Below are 25,073 nucleotides of genomic sequence, written 5' to 3' on the forward strand. Positions count from 1 at the left end.
GCAGCTTCAATTTCTAACACTGAGATTCAATTTTCTAATTAAAATCAATATTTTGAGACGTAACCCTAGCATTGTGGCAGTCAGCAGCAAGTCCCTTCCCACAAATCCTCCATTGCTCCAGGTCATTTTCACAAGTATTCTGAAAGCTGGAGATAACCTCTGCTAAGGAAGGATTTTGAGCAAAGTTGAGCTGAGATAACTTGGGTTTTTTTAGAGTCACTTTTGTTAAATTTCCAGTCACTAAGGAAGGGTGAGGAAATTGTTTAGTTCTGTCTGCAGAACAATTTGGTTCCCTTCCTCCCCCTTTTTTTTCCCCAAATCTTCTTGTTCTACAATAAATCAACATTACTGAAATTCTAGGGCTCTTAAATATCACAAAATATATTTAACCCATTCATCTTTATTTGAGAAAGCAAAGCTTAAACTTAATAGTAAAATCAAACAGTGTATCAACCATTGGTGAAATATTCCAGGGCAGATTCTCCTCAGCTGCCTGACAGTCAAGCAGGAGAAGGAACCGTAACAACTTTCAGGCTACATATCCTCACTATTAAAAGGAATCCTAGGGGTGTTTCTGCTGGCAACCTTGATACATCTGCAGTTTCCATCCAGGGAAGAGTGGCAAAAAAAATTGACCAACTGCAAATTTCTAAATAATTCCTGGGTAAATCCTTAAAGAAGGAATAGATTATATGAAGTAGCAGGTGATGTTGGGTATGTGTGGGGCCATGACAGCCACATGGAATGAAAACTACTTAGATCAGGAGCTAAGAAATATCCCCACAAAGAAAATCCGGTGCAGTAAGTTCAAGGAGAAAAACCATGGGATGTGCTCACATCCCAGAAATCTTGTTCCAGCAAAGAGATAAAACTCATGGTCAGTGCTGAAATGAGCTGAACAATATACAGCAGAGGTCTCTATGCAAAGATGGAAATGCTGAAATAATTGGATTTCTTTCTGCTACACACACTCCCCCCGCCTACCATCCTTCCCCCCTGCTTGGTTAACTGGGATTTATTTGTTTGAAAAGGAGCCGTATGCTATGGGTAGCTAATCTGCAGCCACATAATACACCTAGCAGAAAAAAACACAGAACAATTTTAAATCAAAGTGAATGATTACATTTCCCATTAGTGGCAATCAGAATCCCCATCTGGGCTGCACGGCGAGCTCGGGTACTGAGAACCAGAGACAGAGCCACTGGTGGGAGTGAGAGCTCCCTGCGCTGCCCCTCTCCACTTCTGTACTTGAGGCACTGTGAACACATTAATAAACAGCAGCATTTACTCTGCAGTTTGAGTCCTAAGAGACCACTCTGCAATTTGCTGCTGTCAATAATATATTAACCACAAGGGGGTTGTAATGACATTTCACATTTGGCACGATATTTTTTTTAAAACTGATTTGGGAGAAGGAATTGTATTAGTGGCATATTCAGATGATGGTAACAGACAGCTCCTACACAACCTTCCATTGTATCTTTTGCGTTTTGTGAGCCAAAACAGAAAAGACTGAAACTTTCTATAGCAATGACAACAACAGTACTACAAGCTGCATTCTTGCAGTCCCAGGTTAAGGGTTAGTCCCTACTCAAGGTCACTTGCACCTATGCTTTAAAGTAAGCAAGCTCAATTTTCTGCAGGAGGATCTCCTTTTAGTTTTGTGCACTAAATAAAGACTGGGACAAGGATTTTTGCTGCTACAGTCCTGTCATCAGTAATTTTGTAAATATATTTCAGACTGAGGGTAGAGAAGCGCTAAACCAAGCACAGCATGGTAGGCTTTGGAACTGGAGTGGGAGAAAAGGCCCGGACAACAAGTGAATTCTGCATGTGACCTGATGCATGGCTTAGTTACACCGGATGTAGAGGACCGGGCAGAGACAACCATACGCTGCAATCATCATGAGCTGACCAGATTCCACAGATTTTCTATTTAAAGACATTACACTTAAACTGTGTGGAAAGAAAAATACTGTTGCATTCAATGCACTAGATATGCTTTGTGCATATCTAAAGTCATTGCTACTCCTTTAGTAAATAAAGCAAATTACACGGCTTTTCCTTACACTGCCTTTTCCACTCCTGTTAGTTCTAAAGAACCAACATGGCTAAAGATGATGAGGAACATGATTCCTGCCAATTGCAAAGACCTAAATTCTGCTCTGTATCTCACCTCTGTGCTTTCCCTGGAGTTGCAATCATAACACAGCGAAGCAAATTTGTGCTGGTTATATATAGAAAGGATTTTCTTGGTTCACAGAGGCTTTAGATCATGAATTGCAGGGTAAGCGTACAGTGCAACACAAGACAGGCAACCACAGGAGAAAAAGTGTTGGATACAGGCTCACAAAGCAATGGGTTTTTACCAAGCAGGGATTACCGATGACATCAGTTTTGAAGATACGATAGACAGATTAATCTATGAGTCTAATAGTTTTTAGAAGACAATGTATTTTTCACTTCCAGTACAGTTAGCTTGGTCTGGGTGCTGAAGTGTTTTTGTGTTTTTTCTGAGACAAGGAGGACTCAAGTAATGAAAATTTTATGAACCTTTTGTTATGACAATCTGAAGTACAAATAGAACTCATGGTATCTGTAGGAACCTGTCTCTTATTGTCTTAGACATGACATCACTGCAGTTTAAAAAGCAGTCACAGAAAATGAGACTGAGTTTTTGTTCTTTTTTTAACATAATTACATACACATTTTTTGTTGCCATTTCCTAGAAATTGGGGCACAACTGCTAAAACAGCATACTTTTTATCAGAGTTGGAGGCTGATGAGAGCTACCTACAGGTTAGTGGGGGAGGCAGGCCTCTGCTAGTGGGAAGAAGCAACTCAAATCTTGCATTTGAGGATCATTAGTCCTATTGCAAAAGGTTTGGAAAAGATCTAAATGAAGAATTTACATTTCTGAACAGACGGATAAAAATCAACCAATTCATTCATAATTTCCACCTGGCAATCCACTAGGAAAACATGGTATAAGGATACTCCTTTTTTACATTAACTAGAATTTCTCCTTTCTAAAGAAAACAAGAAATTGATTTTATATTTATGGAAGTCTAAGCACTTTATTGAACAAATATGAGCTTCAGATCTTGTAAATCTGGCTTTCCTTGAGCCTGTTAAAAACACTGACCTGCGAGAGAGGGCATTCTTTGGCTAATGTGCTCTGATTCATCTCTTTGAGCAGTTCCTTTAAGGCATTGCGAACTGTGGCATGGTTCCACTGCTCTGCTGGCAAGTCTTCCAACTTGGAACAACTGTTAAAACAGAAAGCAAAAACCGGATCGAATCATCACCTTCATAGATGCTCACTCTTTGCAGGCAAGTGCTGTAGACCTTTAAGCAGCCAGCAAAACCTTGGGAGTTTCCTGCTTAGCTGCCCATCAAGGTCCTTCTCCCCTCTTTCCCCTCCCCACCAAGCCCGACTCCCAGAAGACATGTAGTTCAACTGAAGAATGACAGTACATGGCAGGAAGAGCAGCTAATCCTACTATGATATCATGTGTGTGCATAACCATCCCCTCTGGGGCCTGGCGGAAAGCAAAGAAACCACGTAAAGCAGGCCCCAGAAATGGCTGGATAAAGCCATCCTCTCCAGACAGAAGAAGATACTACTGTGGGGACAGAAAAATAAACAATGCCTACGCAGTAAGGGCCTGCACAGTGTGGAGGCAAGGCTTTGGGCAGTGAGTCTGAAAAGTTCCTTTCATTTTATATCGGTTCTTCTACCGCTTTCATCGCTGAAGTATCCGAGAGCCTTTCAGAAACACATGAAGCCATATGCCCAACATCTGTCACATGTAGTTCATTCTCACTTTCATTCTACAAGAACTGCATATGTAGTGAAGCTTTTGTCTCCATGTGACTTGTGCCTTTTTTCATTTAACAAGCTTATGGTCTGTCTGCATACACGTGGACAGATCTGAGCAGCACAGCAGAGAGTTGGGAGAAGCTTGTCACTGCCATTCACGCCTGAGAGACTTAGCATAGGCTCTCTGGTCAACCTCTGAGGTGGTTCTGCCTTCTGCCTATACAGCCCGGCCTTACCCTCAGAGTTGAAAGTTCAGCTGTGCTTGAGGAGTTCAAGTAGTCAATGATGATCTTTATCTCAAAGTCACGGGCTATCTTATTTACACGGCACCCAGGCATTCAAGCACTTTGAAGATAAAGAATGAGACCTTGATCTTGGGTTGATACTCTCCAGTAATACAGACGTGACAATAGGCTACGTGGGCTCTTAGTTGCTCATACTTCCAAGGAGATGAGTTACTGCACTCCAGTTTTACAGCGGCTACAGGTTCTAGATGCTCTTTTGCAACTAACCTGCAGAGATGCAGTCTGGCTGAGAAATGGTTAACAGAATATAAAAGCAAGGAGAAGCCTGCTAGTGGGAACTGGAAAGCCCAAGCCTCATCAGAGATATAACAGGAAAAAATCTTGCTTCTCTTAATGTCAGTGATGCACCAACTGCTTCCCAATTCCAAACAGGGAGAGGGTATGTACCTGCCACCAAAGGGCACAGACACACATCCCAATAGACCCTTCTTCTGTTCAAGGAAAGCTTCAAAGAATTGTGGGCAAATTATTCCAGGCTGTCTGTTATTTTTGCCTCTTTCCTCTGACATGTCCTGGCCACAGAACTACATCAGACTGAGTGCAATGTGGGCTTACCAGCGGAGCTAAAGCAGGCCATGCACAGCCAGGGACCTGCTGCAACTCCTTATGCAGACATCAGTAGTTATTTGAGGGCTCTTTTGAAGGCCAATAGAGGGGAAGGGGGAGAAGGAGGGGGGGGAAGGGAGGGCAAGCCAGTGTAAAAGTATCTGGAGCTTTCGCTTTGCTAATCACAATTAGCATTCATGGAAGGGAAATATTTTCCAAATGCCAAATGGAGCTGCAGTAACACATCCCTTCCTCATCTTCTCTTCTTTTCACTGGGAAGACCACTAAAGAAAAAAGGGAAGTTAGCACGCTCCCCTCCTCCCCACCTCAGCAACTGGCAGTGGAACACCTGGATTCTCACAATGCGCCCCTGGAAAAAGGCAAGGAATTTATTTCTTTTATACAAGAAGGCCTCAATAATCCATTACATGTGGAAATGTCTGCCTTTGAAGGCCCTGTATCTTCACTTTATTGACTTTCTGCCCCTTCCCTCTCTGCTACAATAGTGCTATTTCAGAAAACATACAAAATCAGTTGGAACATGCACCAAAAAGCTGCCAGGTGACCCACCCTTCTCTTCGTTTTTCTTTTCATTTCATCAAAAGACCAGAAATTAATGAAGACAGGATGTGCTAATCTCTGTAGTAACGCTGTAATCGACAGAGCAGCTCAGAGAATAGAGAAGGACAGATGTTCAGAAACACCCACCTTTGTAATTGGATTTTCAATGTCACAACATGATAGACATCTTGTAGCATGTCGGCTACTGTCGCATCTGGTGCATCAGTCACATAACTGAGAGGGAGGGGATTCCACCTCCCAAGCTTGATTATTCCTGAAAAAAACCCAAAACATTCATACTTTATAGTTTATCGGCCACTTACTAAACCCTTTGATAAGCTTGCTTGTTCACGAGATCCAAGATCTGCCTTGAGGTTTATTGCGGTCTTGTTCAAAAAGATGTGTCATACTGACTCCTGAAGCAAACAATGGGGAAGAGTAGGAATAGATTTTAAATTCTTAGCAGAGAGTTGCTGACATGTTCCTGGCTCTTAAATTGCTTCAAGGAAGCACAGGAGGCTTCCTCCCTTCACATCTTTCATCATCCCACTAAAGCCTAGTTCTCTAAGTTAGAACAAGCTTTAAATACTCTATTATCCTGACTTTGCAGTCTCTAAAACCCTTCAGTAAATAAACGCATTGGCTTTGACTCGAATGGGAAAATTCCTCTGTGTGGGCTTTCAGCACACAGTTACAATCTAAGCATGGTACGGTTCCCAGTGTGGATGGATGGCACTGGAAACCCACATAGTAGGAAGAGTTCACTCCCAGCTACAAGTTGCACTATGCAGACAGTTGTTTTTCTTTGTGGAAAAAAAAACACAACTGCAAGCTGCTGACCACAGATCCAAAATAGCATTTTGGGGGCGGGGGAGAATGCTGTTAAGTTCTATTTCTACTTCTGTTCATGCTTTAATAGGGATCATCACCTCTTCTGGATGAGCTTGTCACAAAGACTGTAAACTTGGATGGCAAACCATTTGGTGCAGAGGTATTATTTCTGTTTAGACAATTGCAGAGGGCCCACCCACACCAAAAACAATGACTAATACCCAGGAATGACTTCCAGGAAGACGCCAAACAAAGCAAGCCACAATGCCATCTTACATGACAGTAAAGCAGCTCAGCCTTGCTCCGCACTGTTGCAACTACTGATTTTATCCCCTCGTCCACTGTATTCCCATTGCCCACTGCTCTGCTCACGTAACTTTACTCAGCACAGCCCTACAAACACCTGTCACCTTGTCTCCCATTTCTTTTGAGGTCTGGTTATATACTTTTTGAGCTTCAAAAAGACCATCTGTAAACTCCACTGCCAAAAAATACACTAATAGATAAGAAAACTACTTCCTCTGTGATAACAGAAGGTCCAAGAACCCTCTTTGGGTGTCTGGAAGGATGCTGTGATGCCAAGCACCTTCAAGCCTCTCCTCCTCACTTTCTACTCCCAGTTCTTCACCAGCTCTGGAACAAATCAAACTGAAATACCCCGCAAAGGCCATTTATCCTCATCTCCCAAACATTGCCATAGAAGAAAGCTTGCACAGAGAGAATGACAGAACACAATGCTTGTCAGCCCATGAAATACCTGCTATGGAACATTTGTTTTTCACCCATTCCTACACAGGGCAAAGATGAAATAATTTTAGCACAACTCCTTTGTATTTACCATCAATGTATTGCTTCGCAAGGTATTCTGTCACCACGCACTGAAAGGAATTGGAAGTGACCTAGTTCATCCTTGATGGCACAAAGTTTCACTGTAACATGTTGGGACAGATGGGCTAATATTTCAAGAGCAGATTAGAAAGCTTTTGGCAAGGGGAGATCTTGTCCAAATGAAACAAAAAGTTAGTAAGTGTTGCTTGATATCCAATGCTTGAAAATGGGACATAAACAGAACAAAAACATTCAAATGATGCACTGTTTCAGTATTAAGATTTAACAATCTGGTGCTGAATATGCTGCAGTATAAATAGTGCCTGGACTCAGATCCAGTAGAGTAACACACAGCACTCATTCACAGCACCGTATGTCTCCAGTGCTGGCTCCTTGAGTCATATTCCACTTGCCAAGAAAAGCTGTTTTTCTTAAGGGGATAGTTTACTTAATGTTATCTCTGGTGACAACAAGAAATGCATATAGTACAGCATATATTAGTCATGAAATGAGCATCAAGGGTCCACCGAGTGAAATACATGCTGGGAAAACACAGTTTAGCTGCTGACTTCCTTCACCCCCTTCTGCTATATAATAATTTAAAGCAAAATCACCTAAAAATCCAGAAATCTATACCAGCTTCACAGAACACTTGGCTTCCTATGTTTAACCACGCCAAGTTTTCATGTAATTGAAAAAATAAGCATCATATGTGCCCCATAAGTCACATCTAAATTGGTAATATTTTACAAGAGGCTTTATTTTTCATTCAATTAAGGAGAGCACTCGGAGCACACCATCTGCAACCGCTCGGGCCTGGCAATGCTGGCGAGAGACAAAAAGACAGTCGGGGGTCACTGAAGTTACCAACGGTGTCCCGAAACTAGGAAAGTTTAAAGAGAAAAACCGCAGCACAGCCAGAGCACACCATGGGAAATACTACGCCAATTGCTTTACAGGAAATCTCTGCTACTACTGGAAGTTAGGTAGAGGGTTTTTTTTTTCTTTTTTAATCCTCCTCTACAACTGGAGAGGAAATTGTTTTGGCTGGATTTAGACAAACACAGGTGTTACCATAATGCTCCGTGCCTCTGCACATTAACACCTGCTGCGAGTCCTTTACTCTGTGTTACAGCACTGCTGATGTGCGCTGTTTTTTCAGCCGGTGTGATATGACGTGTGAAAATTTTCTTTCCAGAGCGCATTAAGCTGGTTCAAACGATAGCCAGAAGCCATGGTTTCCATCCAGCTCCTCAGCAGACTTCACAGGTGGTTCACTTCATGGCACCAACACTGTACTTAAGGCAGCTCTTGGGCTGCGTTTAGGAAGGTGATGCCAGCTTGTTGAGCAAACATACTCTCTGTTCACGAGAAGACATTTGTGAATGACTCCTCAGTAAAATCTGAGTGGACCAAAATTTTCCCCCCTAAGAAGGTTCCTCCTCATCCAGGACTGGACTGGGTGATTCAGGTGTAACAGCTGTCCCAAGATGAGAACAGCCTGGTAGCAGTCACTTGCATGTACACGGGTTTTACTGTTCCACTCAAAATGGTATAGCTCAGGTCTTTCATGGACCTGACCAAGCTTTTATCGTACCATGATGGGAGACTTGGGAGTGGGGACAGATGTGGACTAACTGGATGCAAGCCTGGGGCTAAAGCAGACTTCTAGAAGAGCTACATCAATGAGGAGCATAACAGCAAAAGGCTCAGTATGAGCTAGAAGCCTCATTTGCCTTTGCAAACAGAAAGCTAGCCATACGGTACACTCATTCCAAGAATGCCACATGGGGTTTAGAGTATATTAGATACACATCTCTCTTAGTCTAACTATGACACTTGTTGGTCACAAAGAGAATAAAGGACATTTTTGAAGTTCCCATTAGCACCACTACCCCCACCCCAACAGTTTTCTGGAGACAGCTACAAAATTAATCACGAGTAGTACTTGCCCAAATATGTACAGAGAAGGAAAGAGAAGGAATTTTGTGTTCTTTGGCTAAAGGGGACAAGGAGGATAGCAGAGATTATGGATGCCTTTACCAGATGCTGTTAAGAAGAGTACTTACGAACACTAAGCAGACAAACCATCTGAATCTCTGATGCACACCACCAAGTCCTCTCACTTGCTACAGCACAAGCAAATGTAACCCATGGGGACTCACACAGGTTGAGGTGCTAAAGCAGACAGCTGCTCTCCTCATGGGCTAAGGCACACAGCCAGGCTGGAAACCGGAGAAGTCTGAAGCTGGTTTTCTACATGACAGCTCCATGCCCACTTAGCGCCAGGCCAGCCTGCCGCACGCTGTGGCAGTACAGGCAAGAGCTTGTGCCTGGACAGTCAGACACAGCAAACACCACAGCGGTGAGAGGAGCTTCAGAAAGGCCGAGGGAATGGGCAGTGCCCAACCCTGCATATGATCTCCTGGGCTGTGGTTACTCCCTCAAAATCTTTTGCAAAAATGTGAATCGTCAGAGATGTACTGGCCCAGAGCTGTGCCTCACGTGGCTGCGGCCGTTCCCAGCTGTACTAGGTGTCCTAGCGTGAGCGTCCCTGCGACACAGGACTGCAGCCAGACAGGGTGGCCGACTGCTGACACACAGCTGGGTGAGGAACACAACCAACATTTGCTGCCACCTCTGAGTTCAGTCAAGTAGGTTTTTTTTAAACATCTTACTTCTTAACAGCAGCTCTTATCAAGGCAACAGAAACGCAGGAGAAACTGCAGATTAGCATTAGCACCCAAACACTTTTGATTCCTTTTACAGCTCCAAATGAAAGACCTCAATGAATCACTCAATAAAACCCCCACTTCCGGGACCATCAAGCCATTTATCTACCTATCATCCACAACTGACAGGGCCCCCCTGCAAGATGGGTAGGCTCTTGTGACGTTGATTGCATCTGTTTATCCTCTTCAGAGGCGTCTTGTCCCTATGCTATAGCATGTAATTTTGCTTTGTTCAGCTGTGCTTTGTTACAGAAATTAAAACCTGCCTGTCCCATGTAATAAGTACGTAGAATTATTTATCCATAAATCAGTTTGCAGGAAATCACTACCCTGCAGTACATAATAACTCAGCCTGTGTTTCTAACCTGTACCCTGGCTGTAGTATATCATCAGACTGTAACAACATAAATGCGTAATTTGTAGTTATTATTGTTAATCCAGCAAAGGGAACAACTTTTCAAGCAGAAAGGAGAAAGAAAAAAAAAAAAAAGCAATGAGAGCAATTAAAAAGAAAAAAAAGACTGTATTAATGTTGTATTATACTATTGAGCTCCCTTTTCTAGTTCTTATGGCAATTTACAAAACACCATACCGCACTGCCCGGCATTATAAGGGTGCCCATATTATTCTTCAGAATTTCAATCAGTGACATATTGGGGTAATAGATGGGAAAAATAATCAGCATAATCCTCCCCTGCACTTCTAAAGCGCCTTTCATCAGAGGATCCCAAAGCACTTTAAAAACATTAATTAATTAAGCATCATAACATCGCTGTGAGGTAGAGTGTATTATGCCAATTGACATACCGGTGATTTAGTGAGTGAAAGCACACAATAACATAATCCTATGTTTATGCCAATACAAAAGAAGCCCCCTCCTTCCCCATTTTAGTCCATAATAAATAATTCAGTGAGAGAAGAGCAATAAACTATGTGATTACACTGTGATGTACACATCCACACATCAACAGGAACACCCACACTCCCTGAATGACGAACACTCCACCCCAGCTCACGCGACTCATGCAACTCCAGGGCTTTGAAGAGAAGGGTGACCTTCACCCAAGGGTGCTACCAACAGCCCTGACAGCACAAGGCCCCTCGTGCTGCTGTGGCCTAAGGTCTTTCCCCTTGCAGTTTTAAAGTGCTGTCATAAACTACACACACCTACAGTGGTACACAGAACAAAATCCTGTGGGGAAACAATGCATCTATGAGCTGGTCAGGTTAAACACTTGTATCTAGCCTTTCAGGCTTTCAAAATGCTATACAGATAATGCATTTACATGATTATATATGATATTTATATGATTCTAGATTAAAAGTTTTATAGAAACATGGACGTAACTGTCAATAGATTGTTACTGTTACAGGCTTTGATTGCTGAACTTCAGAGTACTTTCACAGATGAAAATCGCTTTGATATATGAAGCTCAGTTTGAGTTTTTGATTTTTGAATGCTAGTGTTGCCCATTCCTTTCCTCCAGCAGGACTGTACTTAAGTATTTGACTTAAATAACATACACCAAACAGTTTGATGCCTTGTAATTCTACATATCGGGTTTACGTTTTACTGTAAAAAGATTGTGCCTCATGTAATAGATGCTGCTTCACATTTGGGAAACATTATGAGAGGACCCTGACTTTTATTAGATTAATTTAATATAGGCACTAAGTTACTAGACTAAATTAATAAAGATCTTCTTAAAAAAAAAAGCGGGGAGGGGGGAGAGAACAGAATGAACCCACAAATTAAATAAAATTTTCTGGAGCTTGTTATTTTGGAGGTCTTTATTTAATTTTCCAACCCCCTCTTCTGTTTGAAAAAACAGCCAATAATTGGTAAGGAAAGGAAAAAGACAAAAAAAAAAAAAAAGGTTGATGTTATTTACTTCAGGGGATTATTTTTAAAACTGTTATATGATAGAACATAAATACAACAAATAAACAGAAGGGTGAGGAAGCAAAGGAGGTACAAAAATTACAAAACCAAGTGACTCATGTTTTTTCTACATCGCTTTTAACACTAGTACCTCCATTGAGGAAAACCACATTTAACCCTACCTAACATCTCTCTCTCATGCCTTTTGGGATAAGTCTACACTTACCTTGGACAGCAAGAAGTAATACACAAATAAAAAAAAGCCCTCTTTGTCTCTCTTCTCTGAGGGAACCACTCCACTAAGCATCACTTTCCATGGCATGAAATCAAAGTCTTTTCAGTCATGAAAATGCATGACAGAAAAGCTACTCAATCCAGGATATCACACAGCTCTGTGCAGTTGCCCTTCATAACCCTGTCAGCCTGGAGCTCAGTTGTACTCTTGTCCTGGTTTGGGCAGAGATAGAGTTAATTATTCTTCCCAGTGCTGTTTTTTGGATTTAGGATGAAAATACTGTTGATAACACATTGACGTTTTAGTTGCTGCCAAACAGTCAAGGACTTCTCAGCTTCTCCTACTCTTCTGTCAACATGAAGGCTGAGGGTGTCCAAGAAGCCAGGAGGGGACACAGCCAGGGCAGCTGACCCAAACTGTCCAAAGGGATATTCCATGCTATATGATGTCATGCTCAGTATATAACTGGGTGGCTGAACTAGCTGAGCATTAGCTTTGGGTGGTGAAAAATTGTGCTGTGCATCACTGGTTTTATATATTGTTATTACTACTACTGCTATTCTCATCATCCTCTTCTGTCCCATTAAACTGTCTTTCTTTCAACCCATGAATTTTACTTTTTTTTTTTTTTTTTTCCTTTTGGATTCTCCCCCCCCCCCCCCATCCCACTGGGGGATATGGAGTGAGCGAATCAATGTCCATGTGGTTGTTTTAGCTGCCAGCCAGGTTAAACCATGACTACCCTGCACCAGGCTGTCCTCTCCTCAGAGGCACCATCACACCAGGGGTACTCTTCTCAGCAGTATTATTTTAACCCCAGCACCCGCAGGGTTGCAACACATGCTCCTTCACTAACATCATCCCCAGGTACAGCCCAAAGCATAGCACTCTCACCATTTTTGCATTAAATTACTCTCTTTTGGGCAATCTCTGCTCTTATGGTAAGGTTTTTCCAGCTGAATCCTGAGAATGCTTGAGCTTGGCTCAGCTGCACGAGAGCAAAGGCTGTGCCTCCTCGCAGGGAGCAGTGACTACTGAAGGCCTTTGCAATCCAGACGAGGAGTGCCACTACTCAGTCTATTCCCTGATCCAAGAGCTTCCTTAGCTGCTCCCGTGCCATAGGTTTGCTTTGCCATCTTAAAACCATGCCCGTTCCTTTTGCTTTGGACAGCAGCTGCCTCTCTTGAGGTCCAAGGCTCCCTGGAAAAATGCTGACAGTTCCTCTGCCATCCCACAGCCTGGCTCCGGGATCATGGTTCCTGCCTATGATTTAGTGCCTCTGAGAGAGCCAACACAAGCAGGTAGTGCTAGTGGGGACCTGTAACATGCTTCCACCTTAGCATCACAGGCTGAAAATTGTGGCTGTTGTGTGTTTGCCTCAGTTGCTAAGAAACACGAATGTGAGTGTACTCAACAGGTGGTGCTTTTCTCCACTGCACATGTTCTTTAACAGCCACAAACAATGCCTGGATCATCTCGCCCCAAATTCTGGACTTGGTGACTGTATTGCCACCTCATGACCTACAAGGAGCCGCATGTGAGTAAAAGAACCAGAACATTACACAAACATTTGCTTTCCAACTTCCCCTGTCAGATTCCTGACAGCCCAATGCCACCGACAAAGCCTGCCTCACAACCTCCAGCAAGAAGAACAAGGCATCTGAGCTGACAGCTGTTTGTCCCCACCCTCCAGAAGCCTTTCTTGGATTTTATATCGTCATGCTTCTGCAAGGAAAAGCAAGGGAGAGCAGGAGATGAGTTCCTTCTTTGGGGAAAAACCTGCAACTGTTTTTAAACGGATGCCGGTGCCCCAAAGGTTTAATTCACCCAGCTCCAATGCTCGCCTATAACCTTCACGTGGAACTGCAACCCACTGAGCAGGAAAAAAGAAGAATAACGTGGCACTGCAACTGAAAATATAAAACATGCCTTAAAGGGAATAAAAGAGCATTGCTAATAGGACATTGTAGGGGCTAATAGGCTTAGAACTAAGCCTATGGACATTGTTTGGCCTTGTATGAATCTGAATATCCTGCCTACTCATAGTAATACAGCTACAGAGAGCACAGAAAGTCTGGCTCAACCCGCAGACATACAGTAGCCAACTATCTTTGTGTTGAGTCAACTACAAGTAGATTTGAAAATTCATGGGTCTCAAGTCCAAAGAAAAATAAGGACACGCAGCATGCTGCGCTGCACAAACCAACCCCTAAACTGAATGCAGATTCATATTTTGGCCTGTGTAGTTTAACAGCTTAATCTCTTTAGTTTAAGATTTGTGTCTTTTGGGGTTTTCCTTATGCTCTATAAAGACAGGCAGAACATTTTTTCACTAAATTACTACTTTTGGCTTGCCTTCTGTCTTTTCTTTCCTCCCACCAGACATTCAGTTCTTGACTTCCATGAAAAAAAAACCCATCATGAACAAAACTAGTAGGACAGCATCTAACTAGGATAGAAAAGCACAAATTGCTGAGGAAAGAGAGGGGTTGAGGACTGCAGAAAACCTCAAACAATGACTGCTTCTACTAATTCAGCATGGGTGCACTATGAGCAGATACAGTTGCTTTTACCTCCACACAAGACTAAAGAACACCCATAGGCTTAATCCTAGTACCTTTAAAGACATTCAGTTAAGAATTAGATCCACCATGAAGCAGTTCAGAAAGGAGGGAAGACTTGTATTCTAGCATTTTTATATTAATAAGGAAGCAAAATTATCCACACGTAAATGTGCAGGCACACATGTATTTAAGAATATGTAACAGACCAAAAACTGAGGGTTTGTTGATTTTTATGCTCAGGTCTACCCACAAGCAGGTAAAAGGCAATAGATCAAACCTTACCCTTCCCTCACAAATTGATCTACTAGAGAGACACAGAGAACAGTATTTTTAAGGTTGCAAAATTTCTTTTCAAAATACATTTTAACAGTCCTAGTCCTTAATTTGGGCAGCACTGTAAATTCATATATATCCAATCACATTCAATACAAATTTTTCCCCCACTGACACTCGTTTCAGTTGCTATAACCTGATTCTCAGGTTCTTCATCTCTCTCTTCTTCCCAGGAAAAGCAAAGCAATTCTGCACTTCTGACAAGTCTAAATAAAGCTTTGCTGGTTACTGAACTATGCTACATTTCCTATAAACAGAAAACAAAAGAGGAAAAAAAAAAAAAAAGAGACTGTAGTTCACCACCAGAGATGACTCAGAGCAAGCAGGAACTGTTACCAGACTCAGAAAAATAGTCTTCCCTTATACCACTGATGAGCCCACATTCTGCTGAGATGAACCCAGATTTGTTTTCTTAGCCCACATCTTCCTAGAACTGAACCTATTTTCTTACAAAGCCACTAGATCCTTTTTGGATCCCATTATCGTTTTCATACTCACTTTAGTCAGTTTATGAAGGTAAGAATGAAAGACAGAAAGAAAAACAACTATTTTTCAAATGTGAATGATAAAATTTCTGTGCACATTGCAAAGACTGGAAAGAGTTACTAATTTTTTGGATCTAGAGGTTTGTAGCACATGTAACACCATACTTTGAAGCACTTCAGGGGTTTACTACTTCTCTACATTAAGCTTCTTGTGCAATCCCAGCATATAGAAACTGTGGAGGTGCTATGAAGAAAATTAACTCTATCTCATCCAAAACCAGTATGGGAGTTTAAGGGACACCACTCAACACTGCAGGACTCAATAGTCTCAAGCACTGATGGTACTGCAAACACCCTCATGAGTTGGTGGAGAGCTCCAGTACCTCCTGATAAGGAGTTCTCAGTGCTTCACAACCCACTAAGCTGGAGGGCAACACACCAGCACTCTCCGGCCACTTTTTCTTTGTGGCACTGCAGACACCTTGAGAGATAGGTTATCACAACAGTCTCAGTGATGGCTCTTCTGGTGAAAGAAACTGTTGTTTAGTACCAGCATTCCTGTGCTAAACCAATTTCTGTGCCAGAACTCTATTTGTCCAGAGCTCAGTGCTCTCACCACTTCTTACTCTTTCCTAAACTATGCCTCATCTTCAAATGCAAAGTGCTAAAAAGTCCCCCACATTGCTATTTCAAGAAAAAAAGGAGGAAAGACTGTTATTTCTAATCATCTTCCAAAACTCCAGGTGTCTTGGGCCCACATCTGCAAAGCAGCTAAATGAGCATAAGCAGAAAGGAAATCAGAGGCCTGATCACAGCTCTGGGCAATATAGCCAAATCACGACACACTGGGATGATCCTGTGTTTAGAACATGGTACCAATACTGGAAAAATCTCTGGAAGCTACCAAAGATGCATTTCACCATACGGTACAACCTATAGGCTGCCAGCATTCTCCTCCATACCACAAACACAAGGTAATCGACTGGAGATTTCAACTAACAACATGACAGCAAAAGGAGATGATAAGATATAAACAACAGTACTTCCCCAAGCCTTACGTAGGAAGATGAAGGCACTGCATGCTCAGGCATTCCCACGAGAATCGGCACAACGGCCCTTCCATAACCCAGAGGTATTCTCCACTCCTTACTCCCACAGGGAGCCAGAGCAAACCTCAGCGCTGTGGGAGCACCACCAGCACAGCAAGCATGACACAGAGAGGCAGCTTTGGGAGCTTTATCGTTTTCACAATGGGTCACCCTGGAAGAAAAGCCTCAAGCTGGTTTCTGCTGACACACAGCCAAAAACCGCTCAGGTCCTGGGACGTGGGTCGCACTGTGGGCATCTGCATCTTAATGGGAGTCAATTTTACTCCCCCAAAGTCTGTTGTTCATTTGGAGACATGGAGTACTATTGGTTCTTACATACAGCTGGTCCTAGGACAAGTATAAAGAAATAACTTACTGAGTAAGTAGAAACTTTATTACTAAAGAACTACCCAAAAATCTGACATACCTAAAATACTAAAATAATACAGACTTCAAAACCATTTTTAATTTAGTTTTTTCTATTCAGTTAAAATAAATGGGGGGGGGGGGGGGGCAGGGTATGGAGTGTATGGAGTAAAGAGGTGCACCACATGGGATGCTCCTGCACTTCTTCAGGTCTGCAGCTCTCCGAGTAGAGGCAGTTCAGCTTTCCGGCTTGCCCTGTGATCAGCAGCACCCTAGGTGAGGAACAAGTGCCCATCGTAATGCATGTCCACCTGGACAAACACACTGCCTCAGAAACACCCTTTCCCCATTTCACCTTTGAGTTTATGCTGGATGAAAATCCAATCAGAGGAGCCTATCAGCATTAAAACAGGTTCCCAGGTGATGGAGCTGGTTTACAGTTTATCACAGAATTGCTCATTTGAAGAGCTCATGCAGTACGGATCCCAGTTGCCACACCATTAATCTAGGTGAATAGTAATCCAGGAGAAAAATACTAAATAAAATCTATAAATTATGGATGAATATGGAATATTTTGGGAGAAATGGCTTCCTTTAGATACACTGTTCTAGATTAAACATGTCGCTTTCATGAAATTTAAGTTGTTCAATCAAGTCATGCTGAAAATGAAGTTCTTCAACCCAGTCTTCCCAATCTGGTGTAATTTTATTGCTAGCAGCCCAAAATATTGGCCTCTCTGTTAGCTCCTTTACCTGCTCTGAGGTGAAGTGCTTTTTATTGCATGCCCAAAGAACAGAAAATCTGGAGGCCTCTCGTCTAGAAATATCTAAAGAATACTGAAACTAAGGTAACAGTTTGCAACGGAAATACTCTGTCTTTAGGTTGTGCTAACATAAGATCTTTGCAAACAGCAGTGAAATGGAGATAGCAGTTTCAAGGTATTAAGAAATTAAACCAGCTTTTATCCAGGTTCATATTGTATGAAAGGTTTCATATTCCATTAGGTGTGTGGTGTGCCTGCATGGGCCCTGTTTAAAGAAGAGGGATGTCTTATCTGAAGCATCTACTGAGTAATTTTCATGTTGAAGGAAAAAAATCAGCAAATGCAACAAAGTCACACAACTGAAACTTCAGAGTGATCTTGATAGAACTGCAAAATGATGCTGTTATCATGGCTGAGGTGTTTTCTGCCAGTAGAGGAAAGGAAATTTTCAGTGCTGTATCTCACAAGAGACACAAAGACATGACAGGTGATGGGCAAGAACAATGAGCATTCCCTTCGCCTCAGTAAGACACCAAAACCCTCCACCACCAACTGTCCCAGACAGGAAAACAAAAAGGTCTCAACCTTGTTGCCAACCCCCAAAGTCTCCTTCTGTACACAGACAATAGTTTCAATTTTTATAAATAAACAAAGAGGTTTTCTTTCCTGTTGAAACAGAGCTTAGACCTGACACAGCCCATAAGATGCTTTCAACCCTGGCTGCAACTCCCTCCTGGCAAGTGGTTCTGCTGGTCAGTGTCTGCTCTCCCACACACCCTGGGCCACGTCAACGTCACCTTCCTCCTCCCACCCACCCCACACTGCTCCTGTCTCTGAATGATGGCCAGCCTCCTCTCAGCTCTACAGGAATAATTCTCCAGACCACAAACCTCTAATATCCCTTCCTCCTACCCCCAAGACAACAACTTAAGCTCTATTTATTTTGAGTCATGACTTTTTTTCCCATCTTCTTACCATGCACATTACCCAAATTTATAAACAAGAGGAGGAGGAGAGCGCTGAAGACTGCCATGGGTCTAGTCCCCTGGGATGAAAGAGGGATGCCTGTGCCATGAGAGCCATGCCATCACCAGGGAAAGGCACAAGCTACCCCTGTGGATGAGAAAGGAGCATGGCAGACGTGCAGGGCCACCCCTGCCAGTCGCATTCACACCTCAGCGTCAGCTTTCTTCACTGCGCACATATGGGCTACGCGTTTAACTGGCCGGCTGCACAGACCCATCCCTCCCTGCCATCAAGGAGAAAAAAGGATTTCATTTTTCCACTAAAATCACCCACTCTACTGCCAGAGCCAATCTTCTTTGATATAGTCTCTTCTGGATCAGTTTTAGTGTATCCCCTATTAAATATTCAATGGAATAACTATTTCTAAATAACAGATGTAACGCCATTTAAGTGGCTGCAAATACTATCTGCACAGCCACGTAACGGGAGAGAACAGACCAGTCAGTTCACATCACAGTCCCTGTGCTGCCTTTCACCTCAAAAGCAGTAAAAGCATTTGTAGGGAGCTGATACAATAAAATGCAAAGTGAATTTAAATTAAAAGGAAAAAACAACCATTTATTTTAAGGGACTAGTCCTTTTTCCCCTGCCTGCCTATAAAGATATGTTTCTCTCTCTTAATTCTGGACAATTTACAGTGGATATATATGTAAGTATGTAAATTTAGACACAGTGATGCAGCACATTGGTATAAATAATTAAAAATATAAGAGGAAAAAAATTCTGGAAAAAAAAATCAGTTCTTTTTCCTAGTAATGCCAAAAAATTCTTCATATTTCATTTTGGGGTTTGAACATTTGTAATCATTCTCTGATGATATTTAGATGAGAAACCTTTAACTATGCAGAGTTGGTAACGTCATTATTTCTATTACTCTATTCCAGAAAATTATCTTCAATCTCTTCGTTCATCAAATCACCACCAGAAGACAACAGTTTCCCCTGGACATTCCCTGTGTAACACAGATCAGTAGACTGTGGAAGTCACAGATATTTTGCTTTGGTGGATAAAAATTAGAGGAGAAAATGGGGGGGGGGGAATCAGTTCTTGAAACCACAACTTGCATAACTGGTTTTGCTTAAATGAAAAACAAATGAACTGATCATTTCCTGGCAGATGAAGCATTACACTAAAACAGAATTTAAGAATTTCATTCTTTAATTATTCAGCCCCATCCTTACTGCCTATCACTCCATTCTCTTCTTATTAAAAAACTTGGTTTTAAAGTAGAACATTTTTCAAGGAGAAATTCTTTCTCAAACCAGAAAAAGCTTAAGAAGGAAAATACCAGAACCCAATCACCCTGAACTTTTAAATCTCACACACCTCTCCTCTGCTGTGTAACTTTCTCTCCCAGCAAAACTATTCAATGAATTTGATAAGACTACTAACATATTTGTTTGATCCCCCAGCCCTGCACAGCAGCATTTATGTGGATTTGTTAATTGTCAGAGCAGCAGCGCAGCCCTGATGGGTGAGTCTCCCAGGTGAGAGCTCAGTCCTCATGAATCCAAGTTCATCACTCGGCACATTGCTAATGAGACAAGTGCAGCCCAACACGAGGTTAATTGTCAGAAGCAATAATCTAAATTAAACTGGCCAACATTCAAGTAAAAGGTACCATTTAAAATATCTTTTTCAAATGAAAGAAATCTCAGGAGTTTATTTCCCTACTCAGTACAGAATTCCAAGTTTTAAAAAAAAACCCTTCCTCTTACCCTCTAAGGAACCAAAGTAATTATTTTTAATACAGTGACATATGTTAGACAAAAGTATTAAGGAGGGGGCTTCATTCCACTCCAAATCTCCATGGAATTTTCCCTTATGTGATCACACATCTGAGCTCAGATTTTAACCCAACCAGTGAAGATTTTCTGAAATAATGGCTATTAACTGATGAGAAATCCTTTCACAAATAATCCCGGAACATGGAAGATCTGGTGTGATGTTCCCAGCACTGAGAAGTATAATTAAAACAATATGGGGGAAAAAAAAAAAAAAAAAGGCGAGAGTTCCCAAAAACATTTGAGAAATGGCTCAAGTCAACTCAGAGCTCACTTGGTTTTGGCTGGGACTCCAGGCTCACGACAGCTTCAGCCTGCCAAAACAAATACAGCCACCCGTTTCTTCCCAATGCTTTCACCCAGGGAGGGACCTGCTCCTTTGCTTTCCCCTGCTATGATAATGATGTGCCTGCTAGGATTTGATTGGGGATCATATCCCTGCCTGCCTTTGAAACAATTATTATTTTGTTAATTGTGAGAAGAAAAGGACTTAAGTGGCACCTCGGACTAACATAATAACCAATAGCTTCCAGATAATTGTTATGTGCTGTAATTAAAATAATACACATTGTTTAGGCAAAAAGTTTAAAAATACCTTTGGGGAAAGTAGCTCGGGATATAATTCCACACCGGGAATCTGTGTAATTTTGGTTGTAACCACAGAGGGAAAATGTAGAATTTAAGACAGAAATTATTCACTTACCATGCACAGTTAGTATAAAAAAGAGTATTCATCTAATAAGAATGAATGTTGTGGGTGTAGTTATAATGTTTTATGCATATGTTTACCCATAAGGAAGGGCTGCAACATGTATGGAAAAGTAGTCTTCAATCAACCTTTTTTGTATTTTTAAAATTATTTGATCCTTTGTCATTTTTAAGAAGATAAGAAAAGCCGGTAAGTGGATACAAAGCTCCCTTTCAGAGCACTCAGCCATCTAGACCTAATCTGTGTGCTAGTGACAATCAGAATACTCAGGTTTTCAAAACTCCTTAATTTTAGCCTTGAGTGTGAGATCGTTTTAGCTCAGGTAATGCAGTGAGAAACCTCTCCACTGAATAAACGTAATAAGAAAGAATAATGCTGCACAAAATACTAGGAAAGACAGTGGATTAAAGTAATATTAAATGAGAAAAATCTTGGCTCAGCTTTTAATGATATTCCACATTAACTGCCTTTCTTTTTCTAACACGGAGTTGAACTCTTGAATCACTACAAATGCCTTAGTCTAAGGGGTAGCTGGCAAACACGATGGCATGAAAAGCATCTTGAATTAGACTTGGCCAGTTCCAGACGAGGATGCTGAACTGAGCTAGTTATAAACATTTTTACATTTCTCTTTTTTATTTTTTTAATTCCCATTTGGGAAATTGCTGGTCCCTCTCCCAAACATATCAAATTCAATCCGCAAAGCAGAAGCTTTGTTACATTCCATTCCATTCCATTCCATTCCTTGGATGCATTGGACAGTCTGCTGCCTACTCAGGAACCCAAGGGGAACATACAAAACAACAATCACAATGCACTAAACTGAACTCTGGAAGTTCAACAGAAGTACGTGTTTACCTTCTTTCACCAGCACATTCAACTGCAGCAAGCTGTATGAGCAGCACAGCCAAAGATGACTTCTTGGAGACAAACAGGCAGTGGCAAAACCAAGAAGACTCAAGAGTTCCTGAACTTTGATGTAGGTATTAACCCATGCTTTTGCTGCCCAGCTCTCAACATGCACTCAAAAACAGACAGCAGATGGTCAATTCACGGGACTGGTACTACTGGCATGATCAGTGCAGAGTCACTGACCTATGTCCACATTCAGCCAACCAGAGGCTTAAGGATCAATTGAGATCAACTGAACAAAGAGCAAAGATGCTTGGAGAACACCTAAAGACAGGACTTCACTCACCAAGTGAGTGAAGGCTCATCACAGTCCAAAGTAACACATTTACAAAAAACCATTTTTAATTTCTTCATACATAGTTGTTTGATCTTTGTCCTTTTAAATCCAATTTTCTCTTTCAGATGTGGGATGGGGGCATTTTAGTCTTCATTTCGCTACAAACACTATCAAAGGGCCATAACACAGCCCCACTTAAAAACCTAAGGAATACTCTAATGAATTAATATTATAGATGTAAGGATACAGAACTGCCTGTTTTCAGCATTAAAAGCAAAAACTATTTCCAAGCAGCTTTTCTAATTGGTCTAAAAATATGCTAGGCGACATTCAATTTATCAGTTCTGTTTCTGAAGTGCACTCCTCATCGTTCCATTGGAGATTTGAAGAAGGACACAACTACAATAAGGTCAGAAGCATTAAGTAGTCAGGACACAGGGGAAAAAATAAGGCAAGCAACATGAAACAGCCTTAGCTGTTCATTTTTTTCTTGTGGATGTAGCAAAGTACCGTAGAAGTCTTCTACCTGCCTGACACTTTGTGCCTCCAGCAGCCAAGGAGCAAAAGGCACATGAGACAGCTGGAGGACTCCTATCTGGAAGAAGCCTAATATCTCCTGTGCCAATCCAAAGGCACTGATCCCAACAGGGCAAGATATCAAGCAGCTACTCGTACCAGATTGGTGAGGTTATGGTTATTTACCTGTGTCAATTTAAGCCCAAACCGTAAATGCTTATTCATTTTTTGTACAGCTTTAACAACTCCAGCAAGCGGGATGATGACCATCTCTGCAGGACTAAGCTGCCGTTTACCACTGGTTAGAATTAAAGATAAGCAGAAAGACAGATTTGGAAAACATAAAGCACTTTGAAAAAATTACGCTCTGCTCCAAGACCTAACGCAGTAATAGACTCTCACAGGAATAGCTATTTCCCTGGCAAGATAGCGCAATAATGCAATTACTGTCATTTAATTAATTTATATTCTCAAAATCTGTCTCCTTACAATTTCTAAGTATTTCGCTTTAACATCAAGACAGGATTTTCTGCCCCTGTTTGCCATAGCAACCCCTGCAACAAATGGCAGTTGTCTATAAAAAGGGGGGACTCTTTGAGCACGCATGCATGGTTTGGTATGGTTTGTTTTAAAGCAGGGCAGAGCACAATGGACCTTTTCTACCGTGTGGGATTGAACACCAAGAAATCTCACTTCAAGGGCTGCCACGTTCCTCTGCAAAATGAAATGGCACTGCTGCTAAGTCTGGATGTAATTACAGATATGAAAGGATGGCTGTGAAAGTTTGCTTCTATCTTCCTCTCCCTCTGTACTATCAATGTATTTGCCATACAGCTGTTAACATCCTGAACAAGGAAAATGCAGCAGACTTAACATTTCCTTTCATTTTAAGTGTTAGTGTACAGTGGTAGCTGTTAAAGCACGTTTAGCAGTAAGAAGGAGACCTTTGTCTGTGTCTGTTGCAGGCAGAACTCTCCCCTGCCTGCGCGGCCCCGGGCAAAAGCTATACTGGGAAGCCTTGACCTCCGGCCCAACAAGGACACTTGGTAGGGCTAAGGGTAATCCCGACTCCTCCTTGCTCATTCAGTTTCTCGAGCTGTTTGAGGCAATCATTACCAACTCAGCTACATTTTGCGGTCGTATTATAAAATGAATCATTGTTCAACAGTCCAAGATTGCTAAACTCGTTTTATGTGCGGTTTAGAGTAGAGTCACTGGTTGCGCAGACCCCTCAGATTTTACTCCCTCCAGTATAGTCACAGAGGGGAAAGCGCTCGTCTCTGGCACTTGTCCAAACATAGGATGGTGTAACCGAGCAGAATTTGGCCTCTAGTGCTTGTTCTCACAAGCTCCCCACAAGCTAGCCAAGATTTTTTCAGCCACTTCCATCCGAAGAGCATCTCTGGCTTTTGTGCAGTCTTTAACACAACAGCTTCTGGGCACTGAAACACCCACCACTCTTACTGAGGTACTGCGATTATGCCCCCCCCCTCCCCAGCATAACTTTGCACAGTACATGCTCCTATAGGCACAATTTCTGTTTCAAGAGAGCCCGTGGAATATTTGATGTTGGGATAGGGTAGGAGTGAATGAATGCTCCATTATTCAGGCTGGTTGTACAGCAGTGGTTGCTCTGAAGTTTTACAACGCAGCGCATTGCTGTAATGACATCATATGACATCATAAATCTCCCACAATTGCTAAAACTTCTGATGAATGTTCCTACATAGCCACCTTGTTAATAAATGAAAAAAATACATCGAAGAAAAAATCTTGTGCATTTGTGCACTGTTTTAAAAAGCCTACAGACAAGTACTAATCACCTTGCGCTTTCAACCCCAAACTCTTTACCTTAAGTTCCAACAAAAAGAAGGCACCAACCCTGCTTTTACATGAAGACCTCACAAAGAAAGCTCCTCTGAAAAATATATGAATCTTAATTTCAAGTAATACTTCTAACAAGTTCTCTGAAAACAAAAAGTTACTGTATTTCTTGTGTTACATCCAAGTGTTTATGGTATTTCAACCACAAACAGTCCAAATTAACAAATATTTTCCCCTTCTTTTAAAACCTTCCTACATACACATATGTATTAGTCACACTGAAGACCATCTTCTCAGGTCTGGCCAAGAAGGTGGATATTTGCTGTCCCCACGTCAAGTCACCCACAGGCACGCAGTCCCCCCCACACACAATTAAAGCAAGACCACAGCCCACTGTAAGGCCCCTAACCTCAGGTTTCACGAATCTCCTTGCTCTCTGCAACTTTCTCCTCCCTCCAGTCTCAAGAAAAGTACTTGAAACCAGGTCAAATCTTACATATATTAAGCCAAACATGCCTCCCCACTTTCAGTCTCAGACCTCCTACACTTCTCTCCTCTGAGGCCAGGGGTCGTCTTTCTCAATGACTGCAGAGGTAGGAGGATTCCTATGGGTAATTTCTATTTTGTTGTCCCAGTCTAAGCCACTGTGTCTCAGGTATTCACATAAGCTACCAAGAACCTA

At 41.9% G+C, this 25,073-nt stretch overlaps 1 protein-coding gene across 1 annotated transcript in view; it reads right to left on the reverse strand.

Moving 5' to 3' along the window:
- Positions 1-25,073, reverse strand: part of SATB2 (SATB homeobox 2) — a gene marked incomplete at its 3' end in the record, with an annotated part of 126,641 nt that overhangs the window by 65,615 nt on the left and 35,953 nt on the right. Inside the window, exons 4-5 of the mRNA XM_084264786.1 lie at positions 5,383-5,509; positions 3,146-3,269 (exon numbers count right to left, since the gene is read on the reverse strand). Coding sequence (XP_084120912.1) covers positions 3,146-3,269; positions 5,383-5,509 — 251 coding nt within the window. The remainder of the gene's footprint in view (positions 1-3,145; positions 3,270-5,382; positions 5,510-25,073) is intronic.

This window comes from Gallinula chloropus (assembly GCF_964237585.1).
Source record: "Gallinula chloropus genome assembly, chromosome: 5".
NCBI lineage: Eukaryota > Metazoa > Chordata > Aves > Gruiformes > Rallidae > Gallinula > Gallinula chloropus.